Source organism: Colossoma macropomum, unplaced genomic scaffold, assembly GCF_904425465.1.
Source record: "Colossoma macropomum unplaced genomic scaffold, Colossoma_macropomum, whole genome shotgun sequence".
Classification (NCBI taxonomy): Eukaryota; Metazoa; Chordata; class Actinopteri; order Characiformes; family Serrasalmidae; genus Colossoma; species Colossoma macropomum.
Genome location: NW_023494809.1, coordinates 5878675 through 5891288, shown reverse-complemented (window position 1 = coordinate 5891288; position 12614 = coordinate 5878675). Strand labels below are relative to the sequence as shown.

At 42.8% G+C, this 12614-nt stretch overlaps 1 protein-coding gene across 1 annotated transcript; it reads left to right on the top strand.

Annotated features, from left to right (window-relative positions):
• The first annotated feature begins 5549 nt into the window (after window positions 1-5549).
• On the top strand, window positions 5550-8158 carry LOC118799164. The gene is made up of 2 exons (XM_036558884.1): window positions 5550-6049; window positions 7678-8158. Exons 1-2 carry the CDS (start codon window positions 5554-5556, stop codon window positions 8094-8096), a joined length of 915 nt encoding a protein of 304 aa, XP_036414777.1. The 5' UTR covers window positions 5550-5553; the 3' UTR covers window positions 8097-8158.
• The last annotated feature ends 4456 nt before the right edge of the window (window positions 8159-12614 follow it).

Here is a 12614-nt window from a genome sequence, read left to right as displayed (position 1 = left end):
GATTAATGGAGAATGTGCTGTTTATGGTTCTACATAGAACCTTTTTGAAAGGGTTTCTTCTATTGTTACAAGCTTGACATCGTACAACAGTAGATGAACCCTTTTTGGTCCTGTATAGAACCATTTTCAAAAAGGTTTTATATAGCTTCTTTAAAAAGATGGTTCTTCAAGGGTTCTTCAGTAAAGAAAATGGTTCTATATAGAACCATGAAAACTCAAAGCACACTTCACATGATTAAACAGTTCTTTGCATCTTGAAATGGTTCTTCAGACTGGTGGAGAATGTGCTGTAGATGGTTCTATATAGAACCTTTTTGAAAAGGGTTCTATATAGCACCAATTGCTGTAAGCCAAAGAACCCTTTTTGCCAAGAGTGTAGAACCATATACAAGACATTCTCCATCAGTCTAAAGAACCATTTCACCATGCAAAGAACCCTTTAATCATGCAAAGGATTCTTTGAGTGTTAATGGTTCTGCATAGAATGATTTTCTTTACTAAGGAACCCTTGAAGAACCATTATTTTAAGAGTGTATTGTGTGTTTGGCATCAACTCTTTTAGAAATAATTTAAAAAGCTGGAACATCATCTTTTACCTTTGTTTCTTTTCAGAACTCAAAGAACGTCTCAAGCAGATTGAGGTCAGACCTGTAAGAGGAACCTGGAGATCCTGCTTAATCATGTTGACTCTCCTGTTTATCATGTCAGTGTTTTACCAAAGTAAGTCGGACCTTATTTGAGCTGATGTTTATCAGAAGTGCATCTTGTGCAGTTTAAGTATTTGCAGGGACGCAGGAAGGTGTTTCAAGCTGGTGGTGATTTTAGACAGCATATGTGTGACGTGAACGATGATGTCATGCTAAATTATTTATCTTTTTCCTTTTCATTTTTTTAATAGTTTACATCAAACATATTGGGCCATACTGCACTATAATGAGGCGAGAGATGACAATATATCATCACTCTGCTCTCTCATTCTGGACCAACTTATAATAAACAATTAAGTGACGACTAATCAGATTGTTCAAACGGCATCGTAACCGATTGTGTCGCCTACAGTCACGCAGCAAAGATGCACAATAAGTGGGAGATAAAACAGTTGATAAAAGGTTATTATGTTAGATCATTTTCACAAATTTTCTGCCTTTGAACCTCAACCTACATGTGTTGTAGTGACGTGTCCGAAAGGCACAAGAAGAGGGAAGCAGTTCGGCTCACTGCAATGAAGATACAGCGTTAATTTAAACAGATTTTGAAAATATATAAATAAAAATAGAAAAAACAAACTCCTCTCTAAAACTCAAAATTCAAATGAATAAAAACTTCAGATCTCTGTATTATTGTTGCAGTTCTGAAAGCGGGGGTGCTACAGCCCCCTTGGCACCCTCACTTCCCGCTTCCCTGGTCCTACACTCCCAAGGCACTGTGTTCAATCTTTTGTAACTTTGGAAACAGGGAAACTAGCGCCCTGGAACATAGAACATAGGACCCTGGGAATATAGGGTCTTGGGAACATGGGACCCTGGGAACATAGAAACCTGATGAAAGAGGGCCCTGAGAACATATGGCATTTGGGAACATAGGACTCTGGGAACATAGAACCCTGGGAACATAGGGCTCTAGGAACATAGGGCCTGGGAACATAGAACCCTGGTAAAAGATGAACCCTGCAAACATATGGGCATGGGAACATAGGACCCTGGGATCATAGAACCCAGGGAACACATAAATCCTAGGTACATAGGTCCTTGGGAACATAAGGGCTTGGGAACATATAGCCTGGTGAAAGATGAACCCTGCAAACATATGGACATGGGAACATATGAAATTGGGAACATAGAAACGTGGGGGCAGTCATGGGCTGGATGTTATGGAATCATCCTTGCGACCAGAAGTTCCCCTGAACAAGGCAGCCAACCCCCAACTGCTCCCCAGGTGCTGCATATAGGGCTGCCCACCGCTCCGGGCAAGTGTGCTCACTGCCCCTTAGTGTGTGTTCACTAGTGTGTATGTGGTGTTTCACTGTACAGATGGGTTAAATGTGGAGGTGAAATTTCCCCGTTGTGGGATTAATAAGGGTCACTTAATCTTAATCTTAGATCCCTGAGAACATAGGTCCTTGGGAACATATGGGCTTGGGAACATAGAACCCTGGTAAAAGAGTGCCTTAAGCATATATGGACTTGGCAACATAGGACCCTGGGAATATAGAGCCTTGGAAGCATAGGACTCTGGGAATATAGGGCCCTGGGAACATAGAGCCTTGGAAGCATAGGACTCTGGGAATATAGGGCCCAGGAAAGATATACACGATCTGTAAATGTGTGTGGTGCCCTTCCTCCAGTCAAGTCAAGTGAAAGTTTATTCATATAGTGCTGTTTATGACAGTTAGAACCCTATAATGATGATCTCTTAGTGTGAATATGAAAAGAGCTCAGTGTGTTGTGAGGTGGTGAAGCAATATCTGTGATTTATTAGTATTAGTAGAGTCTGTGCAGCACCAGTATCATCAGGAGGGTCAGTGCATGCAGGTGAGGCTTTCTGCACAGCATGGTGGTCAAACCGGTCCAGAAGGCGGGCAAGCAGTGGGCACCTGATCAAGGCAGATGAATCAACACCATCAGACCGCACAGTATGGGCAGCTGTTCAGCACGGCAAAGAGACAGACAGACAGTTAGTTCTATTTGGGACAACTAAGAACAGTCACAGAGTGCAGCAGAGACTCCAGCAGGTCGAGCTATAACAGCCTCACTAAAAGAGAGAGCCTGAAAGGTAACAACAACGAGAGGGCTCCCTGAGATGTCGGCGCCCCTGCGCTCCACCGTCAACAAAACTGAGTGAGCGTGTGAGACATTTGCAGTTTACAATAACACTCTATGTCAATAACCCTCTGGGGTCTCTGGGTTTTCTTGATTTTTTAAAGTTTCCAAGTTTTTACAGCTGCAGCAACTTCAGCAAAAACTTCAGTAAACTCTCCGCACGCCATTTCACATGTGACTCCCATGTGGACTGAATGAAGGGTTTCTGGCGTGATGGTCAGTCCTTAGTGATTTCCTGAGTGTCCATCGGTCAGTTTCACACAGAATGTAGACGGACACAGGAATCCACCACTTCCACACAGTGAGAGGCAGATGACGTGTATCTCAGCCCCTCTTCATAGGCTCATAACTCCAGATGTGAGTCTCGTATGATCTCGTGATAAGATGGAATGGAAAGGGCGACCTACAGATTCAGGAAGTGTTTGAACTGGATTTCTGAGCTGGATCATCACAAAGATACAGACACAGATATAGAAACCCCTAGAGGGTTAACCCACAGGTCTACCTCTTTTATCTAAAGGAACAAGCTAGACATCAAGCTCGACTAAAGAAGTAGGTTTTTAGCTTAGACTTAAAGACTGAGGCTGTGTCTGAGTCCCGAACACTGACTGGAAGGTTATTTCAAAGTTGGGGGGCTTTGGATGAAAAGGTTTTACCCCCTGATGCAACTTTATTAATTCTAGGTAGTAACAGAAAGCCAGCATGTTGTGAACAAAGCAGGCATGAGGGTTCATAATAAGAGACAAGTTGTTTAGAGCTTTACATGTCAGTAGCAGAATTCTGTACTCACAAAATCAAACCAGTCATTGAGTTGCATTCAAGACACATGGAAATCTGAAAAAGCCAGGTGTAAACATCTCACTGTTAACTTATGATCAGGTCACTCAAGATGGATGTTAATACCAGGTGTGAACAGGGCCTCAGTGTCTGCATTGTAAGTTACAAATGACCAAATTTGATTTGTATGGTCAGACTGTAGTTGCATTTACATATGCTGATAAGGGTATGCAAAAGTAGGCAAAAGTATGACTTCACTCTAAATGTTATGAATCGCTGCGTAAATATGATTTGAATTGGCTTTGAAACAATACACAAATGGAAAAAGCTATATTTCACATGCCTTTTTGCTGTTCAGACTGCAGAAAATCTAAGGCCCAATCCCATTTCACCCCTCACCCCTAGCCCTCTGTTTTGCACATTCACCCCTAGGTGTAGGGAGTCCCAATTTTTGCTGAGATGGAGGGGTAGGGCAAAGTGTTAGGGCTACATGGCCCTCTAAACAGAGGTTTTTCAGAGACCCCAAAGAGAGTGATATGAGAAAAAAAAAAGAAAAACTGGCAAGATGGCTGAACAAGAGACCAAAGAAACCCACAAGATATCTAACAAAATTATCTGTTTCACCTTAAACAGTCCAGCAGTTCTGATGCCTGAAGCTCCAGAATGTAACTGCTGTACCATTTAAGGTGGAACGGGAAAATTCAAACAAGAAGTTGGCAATTAGCTGACTTCGGCTCCATATCACCAAAGAATTAGGGGTGGGTGATAATAAATTAATGCCCCCCTCTTTGAAGTCATATGATGCCCTAAATGTAACTAAAGCCCAGCAGTGAGGAGCTGAACTTTACCCTCCTCTGCTGTCACTGCAGACTGGCAGGGTCGCCTACAGAGCAGCGCTGGTAGCTGTTAATGAAGTGATGCTCTTTTTATTTGAGGGTCCCATTTCAGAGGGAAGATTTCAACCACTACCCCCTTTAGCTCAGTTCCAAGGGGCAAAGTGACACTCGAAAACAAGGGGTAGGGGATAAGAATAAGAAATGGGATTGGGCCTTTTTGTTGAAATCAGATACGCCAAAAAATCTGATTTGAGCTGCCTGTCTGAACAAAGCCCATGAGTTGAAAGTATTGGAGTGATAAACTGTGAAATGCTGTTCTGTAGTTTAGAGACTGAGGAGTACACCAGTTACCATTTGTTTGTTTTACAGGCCATGCTGTGGTGAACTACGGTAGGGACTTTGTGACAGCCTTTCCAGAAAACATTGCCTACTACTATATATCCAATGTCACCAACGTCCTCAAAATCACTGCCCTCCACGATAACACATACTTCAGCGTCACCTTCAATGGCACAAGCGTAGACAAGGGGACTCTGAGTGCAGGTCAGATGAAAACTGTGTCCCTTCCCGATGGAGTGGAGGAGCATCAACTCAACCGCTCCTCAAAGTCCGTCAGAATCACCAGCAACAATGACATCATGGTGTTTTCTATTAGCAGGAGGGGTGACAGCATTCAAACCAACGTTGTTCAACCTGTAGATAATTTAGGCAAAGAGTATCTGATTCCTTTCCCCAATTTTACAGAAATCACCTTAATCTTTAACTACTATGATGTATCAAACCAGACCGACTCTTCAGGTTCTTCTAGTCCATCTGAAACCTACAACTTCCTCAGGCTTCTCATTATCAATGTAGAAGACAAGGATAACACTGTTACCATCAAACTGAAACAGTCCAAAGATACTACCTTCAAGCTTGGTCCCTTTGAGCTCATCCAGATGCAGGGCAATGACTCTTTGGTGAAGGTCACCGCTAGCGCTAACATTTCTGTGTTGCTAACCCATCCTTGCTTGGACACGTACTTATGCAGGTGCTCCATGGTCGTCCATCAGCTTAGACCCGCAAACCTCCTGGGAAACAGTTTCCTCGTGCCTCCCTTTTACATCACCAACCAGTCCCGAATGCTCTTAACTTCAGACCAGTCCATTCAGCTCAAGTATGGTTCTCCACCACTTTATGGCTCTCAGACGTTGGATTCTGGGAGCTCGAATTTAAGCTTCTACCAGCTTCTAAAGGACGGGTTCTCCAACATCACAACCTCACAGCCCGTGTCCCTCAGGCTTATCCGCACTACTAGTTTGATAGATCTCATCCCAGTCTCAATGTTCTCTGCCTGCTACCTGGTACACAGCACCTCAACCATCAAATCTCTGGCTGTGATCATTGTGGAAACGGCTGGAGTACAAGATCTGCGCTTGAACAGTGGACAGTTCAACTCAACAGGGAAATGGAACGTCATAAATGGTACAAAATACTCCTGGGCTGCTGTGGACCTTTATCCTTTGATGTCACAAATAATCTGGCATCCCTCCTCAAAGATTGCCGTGTATGTCTTTGAGAGAATGGGGTCATGGGCTCCTTATGGAGGTCCAGCTATCTCTATAAACGAAGAACCAGGTAAAACATTAACAGCTGATATTATGGTTATTGTCAGAACTCTGATCTTGTGTATAAAGGAGTTTAAACCCGTCAGTTAAATAATGACTCAGTAGGTGGAAAAATGGCTACAAAAGGCCAATTTGAGTAAACAGGTATCAGGTCCAAAAACGTGTCAAGCTCTAAGTTGCCTTTAGAATTGCAGTGGAACCTTTTACTTCCTACGTAGCAGTGGAAATCTACTGCAGTGGAAAGCTTTCTTTTGTGCTACATTCAGAGGTGTTTACAGTAGCCTAAACACACATTCCATTAAAAATGTCTTGGTTACTAGTCAAGGTGTGTTTTTGGGGGGTCCCATGTCGGTGGACTGCTAATTCACTCGCCATAGCGTCACTGATGCTTCAGTGGCAACAAAATGTTCGGGTCAACAATTCAACAATTCCTCTTTTGGAAATGCTCTTTTCTAGACCGGTAATGCAGTTGTCTTTGGTTTGAGAAATCTCTTGGGAAATTTACAGCATACTGTAAAGTTTTTCAGTGATATCCCGGTGTGAAGCCCAATCTCACATCCCCATCCTGATTTCCCTTCCCAAATATCCTCGGCCAGAGTTAGCAAGTTAGCACATTTTCATTATCATGCAAGCCAGTACTGTTAACTGTAAAACATGTCACTGTTTTACTTCAGTTTTGTGCTAGCTTTGTTGTGTTCGTTAACAGCGCCACCCTGAGGCAGAGCAGTGCTGCCGCTCTAGTTAGTTAAGAACACCAAAGACAGAAGTTCAACATTTTGTGTGTGAAGCAGCTAAACAATGAGCTTTTTCTGAATTTGTATTTGAACATCTATTTTTCAGCATAACATAATAATAATTCTGTTTTCAGGGACCCCCAGAATTTTGATCTTGAGACATTTAGGGCGTCCAAGCGACCTGGACCCCCCCAAGTCTGCCTGTGTTTCACCTTGGTACTTGGACAAAAGTAGCAGCTTTATAATTGTACTGTACTATTAGTATTGAGTAACTTCTAAAACTGTAGCGGAACTTCTTGAATAGAAGTTTTCTTGTAGTGCTGTCTTATAGTAATCTAGAATACTAGATCCTGTATCTTGTAGCAGTGTCTAAATTTACTAAGAGACTCTTGGAATCCTGTGGAAATTCCAGTAGTATTATTATACAGGGAGATTCACTGGAAAGAGGCCCCGAATATTCTGTAATAACTCTCTCTAGGACAAAGCAATCTGAACGAAACAACATGCAATGTCCTCCTCAGTATATGAAGCTTCAAACAAGCCGGAATGCCCCTGCGTCAGAGCGATGAGGTAGGCGCCGGACAGCTGTCACGGCGTTTAACCTCCATTTGCAACTTCCGGGTGCAAACCCCCATTCCCCTTCATGTGTCTGGCAGAAAACAGAGATCACTTCCAGCATCGCATGTAATGCAATCGATTACACATACGTCAAGGTACGTGGCATATTTGTTTGGTTTAGGTTGCTTCATCCTAACGGGAGTTACAACAGAATATTCGTGGCCTCTTCTGAGTGAACCTCTCTGTAGATCTTTTTAGAAGAGGGTAAGGAGGAAACTGTAGGGCAAAAGAAAAATACATGTAATTTTTGGCCAAACTGTTGCTCTAAATATCTGTTTGCTTGCAGACCCCAATGGCTGTATGGTGACTCCAGCAGTGTTGGACGTTGGTAATCTGTCAATAAGCTGGCAAGCGTCTCGTCAGTACTGTGTGAAGAGAGGTGGTCAGCTGGCTGGCCCCACTTGGATCGGGGCCCATCATTCCATGGCCCAGAAGCTGACAGAGATTGGAGCTAGTGGTCAGGCGTGGATTGGCCTGCGGCGCAGCCTACTGACCACAGAGTGGTACTGGCAGAGCGGACGAAGCTTCAGCTTCACCAACTGGGAAAGAGGCCAGCCGGTTAGTCTTGAGAAAGGCATGTGTGCTTCTGTTCGGATGGAGCCGAACGGGAACTACACATGGAGCAGCGTGCGGTGCTGCTCCTCTCTGAGGCCTATGTGTTACATTCCACCACGCTACTTCAGTCTCACCAACCCGTTTGCCTGAGAACCACAAGCACCCGCTAACGCTTCACATTAGCATATAGTTCTGTTTGCTTTTGCTCTTTTGAAAAAAAGTCCCTCATTAAATAAATAGTTTAGTGCAAAAACGAATTTACACAATTTAGGCATGCAGTTAGCATGATGCTAATTGATGCAGTATAAGATTCAATTACTTGTTTGCTACATTAGTCTAATAGCTCCAGTGCTAAAATGTGTCTTGGCTTATCGAAGGGGAAGGTTTGTGTAGGTAGATTTGGGAGCTGCTCAAAGCAAACACTGGACTGGACAGCCTCCTGGTCAGCAGGAAAATACTTGGGATTTGGATTCTGCTCTCCAGAGATACGCTAGACTCTAACTAGCCTGTATATAACTATGGGCTTTAGGCTGTTAAAGAGGAGTCTTGGGACCAGAGGAGGAAAAAGAGGAGGAGGTGCTGAGAGACATAAAGGCCCAAGGAGGAAGAAGAAGGTTGAACAACACCAGGGCAGACAGGTGGAGGAGAAGAGTGAGAACTTATCCATAGTGGTCATTTTAATAGATGTCACTGAAAAGTTATGTTTATGGAGCGTCTTTCTGAACGTCAAGTCAAAGTTTATTTATATAGCACTTTTTACAACAGGTGTTGTCACAAACCAGCTTTACAGAAAATCCAGGTCAGGACCACCATGAGCGTCGCCAATGGCAACAGTGGCAAGGAAAAACTCCCTAAGAGCTAGAGGAAGAAACCCTGAGAGGAACCAAGACTCAGAAGGGGAAACCCATCCTCCTCTGGTCGACACCAGATAGCAAATCTAATCATCTCTGATACTAAGGAGTCCATGTGAATGTCAAATAGAGCAATAGAACCATGGTTCTCAACTCCAGTTCTAGGATTCCTCCCTGAAAGATTTCAACTGTTCTTCTCCTGAACATAACTAGGGCTGAAAACAAAAGCTAGAAGTCTGTAGGAATTGTCCTAAATGCAGTTCTTAAAGTAGCTTATTCAAAAAGGGATTTCTGGTGTGTGTTTATTTTACAACAAAACAAAGATATTCATTCTCAAAAGGGGCTTATTTGCCAAGATGAAAAATGTAACCATCACTACATCTGTTGTAAACATGCCTACTTGCCTCATATAGTGGTGCCACAGTAGACTCCAGAGTGAGATTTCCCAGGTTTCCCTGTTGATGATGGATCTTGAAGGTGGGAGTTGGACGACTGAGGTACGAGTTACCTCAGTGCCTGCTAGGTTATAAATCAGTGGCTAGGCTAGCAGGCATGAGTGCCTGACACCATGAAGATTCCCAATGGATATATTTGCGTAACACATTCTGGATCTTGTTGTGTACATTAAAGGTGCAGTGTGTAAGATTTAGTGGCATCTAGTGGTGAGGTTGCAGATTGCAACCAGCCGAACCCCCTCCCTCACCCCTCCCTTTCCAAGCGTGAAGTAGAAACTTCGATGGCCGTCAGGTTTTCTGCCGTCGCCTGTCTTGATTTCATTTTGCTTCTTCATGTTTTCTCTTCTTTGACCGTGAAGATTCACCCTCCCTCACTTTGTCTTGTGCTAAATGATAAGTTTGAGCCTTCATTTGTCAAAATGAAAAACTTCAAAACTTCTCACAGCACAGAATGGTCAGCCAGTGCTGACAGCAACCACTGATTCTTCTTCTTTCTGCGTCTTTCAGCCGGAGCTACAGCGCCACCAAATTCAAGCTGCTGCTTCAGCCTAAAAATGCAAATGGCGCCCTCTGGAGGCAGTGTTTGGTTTGTCCATTCTGGGTTACTGTAGAAACAAGGCGGCCTCTGTTGAAGAGAAGCTGCACCCTATGTAGATATGAAGGGCTCATTCTAGGATAATGAAACAATGATTCATAGTTATAGCTGATTATATACTAATGAACTCATGGTTTTGTTTATTATTATTCCATTTCTGCTAATAAATCCCCCCAAATCTTACACACTGCAATGATTAATTTGGGCTTTTTTCCCAGAAATAAATTTATTTTATTTTGATCAATTTGTTCTAAGCATTTTAAAACTTGTGTAAAATAATCTAAATGTAAAAATATAAATAAAAACAAAAACAGCTGTATTTTAGTTTGAAATAAAACACTGGCACATATACTAATCACTGAATGATGTCTCTGCTTTTGGCTTCGTGGTGAAGGATCTGTGGATCTTTATGCTGTAGGGCTGTAAATCTCTGTATTGTGCAGAGTCTCATATTTCACCACAATTCAATTTGATTATTTTGGTACGATTCCGAAGGATATTTTTAAAAGGGCACACAATGTCATTGATACTAAGCACCACTCTTATGCCGTGTCTAATCAACTACAGTGTGAATAGCACCATCTTGTGGAGAATTTTCAGCCTGCTGAAAGAGAGTGAGTGAGGGAGTGAGGAATTGGGTGTAATCAATCAAGTGAGGGAGTGAGAAAATGAGGGAAGATGTGAATGAGGGAGGGAGTAGGTGAAGAACTGTGGGCCTGATTAAGGGAGTAAGTAAGTGAGGAAGCGAGGTAGGGAAGAAGGGAGTGATTGAAAGAGGGAGGTCGTGAGGGAGTGAATAAGGGAGTAAGGAAGTGAAGGAGGGAAGGGTGGATTTAGTGAGGACATTAGTGAGGAAGGGAGGTAGTGAATAAGGAAGTGAATGAGTGGACAGGGAGTGAATAATTGAGTGAGGAAGTGAGAAAGGGAAGGATGGAATAGCACCACCTTGTGGAGAATGTTCAGTCTGCTAAAGGAGAGAGAATGAGGAATTGAGGGTGAGTGAGTGAATGAGGGAGGGAGGGAGTGAGAAAGTAAGGGAAGACTTGAATAAAGGAGTGAGTCAGTAAAGAAATGTGGGACAGTGAGGGAGGAAGTGAGGGAGATGGTGAGAGTAGAGAGGGAGTGACTAAGGGAGTAAGGAAGTGAAGGAGGGAAGGGTGGAGTTAGTGAGGACATTAGTGAGTAAGTGAATAAGGAAGTGAATGAGGGAGTAGGTGAGTGAGTAAGTGAATGAGTGAGTGAGGGAGGGAGTGAATTAGGAAGTGTAAGAGGGAGGGAGTGAGGAAGGGATGGAGTGAATTAGAAAGTGAATGAGGGAGAGAGTGAGGAAGGAAGGGAGTAAATCAGGGAGTGAATGAGGGAGTGAATGAGGAAGGGAGGGAGTGAAAGAGGAGTGAGGGGTTAAAAACAGACTAAGAAGTTTATTTTGAGCCCAAACTTCTCTGAATCTTATAATAATTCTATCATTACCCAATCAAAGCCGTCACCTTCAGCTGGATGATGATGCGTTTTTGGTAAGTTTCTCCAGAACGTTTTCACATCAAACCACTCAGAACGACTTTCTTTATCTCGTAAACATTTAATTATACAGGGATTTTGAGGAATCATTTGACTTTTTTTTTTAACTCCACAATAAAAGCTCCAAGATCTGTAGTTTTGTTTTGAGCGACTGTAAAAGCAGCTGATTTGTTTTCAAGTCACCCGAATCACTTTGTCTCCAAGGCTCTGGTGTTTGCAGTGTGTTATGCAAAAGTGAGTGAAAATAGTGATGTTTGAATGTCAAATCCGTGTGTGTGTGTGTGTGTGTGTGTGTGTGTGTGTGTGTGAGCTGAAGAGTAAAGATCTGTCACACTGATTCTGTCTGGAGGGCTCGAGTGTGATGGTCTTTTCCACCAGGTAAGGACTTATTATTATTTCTTATTAACTCATATATAGGAAGACCTTCAGTTTATTCATGATTAATACAGTATCAGAGTTTTTACTGAATCAGAGTCAGACAGTTCAATAATCAAGACTCAAAAGGCAAAAGTCAGAGACCACCTATAATCTCCAGTTAACAACGGCCAGTCAGTACAAGTTATTCATTTTTAGGAGATATTTGTAAATATGTTAGATATAAAATAATCTACTTTCACAAGAAAAGAGAAAGTCAAATGAAACAACAGGAGTTTCCAAAACTGGAGTTCAAAAACTGATTAAACACTACAGAGAATATGGGGCTCCTAACAACCACCTGGAAGAGCTGGTCGACCCCAAAACATCCCCCATCAGATAAACAGCACTTAAAGCTTTCATCTCTGAGAGAGAGGAGAAAATCAAGCTGATCAGATCTGAAAACATCCACAGGTGTTTCTGTCCATCCTTCCACTGTGAGAAGACGACTCAGCGCTGTGGGTCTGAAAGGATGTGTAGCTGATCAAGAAGAACCTCACTGAGAAAAGGAGACGGACACATCAAACAAAGAAGCTGAACGATGGACTGACCACCCCAGAGTCCAGACCTCAACACCACTGAATGTGTTTGATTACTTCAGAAAATGATCAACCAGCTTCTAAGACTGAGCTTTGGAGGTGTGTCTGCAGATTCTTTGAGGAGCTGAAAGTGAGTCTCCTGAAATAAGTGGAAGCTGGAATAAAGGAGAAGAGTGACTCACTCAACTCTCACACTGATATTAGATTTAGTTGAGGCTTCTGGGTAATTTTCTGTTATGTTTTTGCTTTTCCCATGATGCTCAGAAGTGAATAACTTGTACTTAAAAACCATCTTA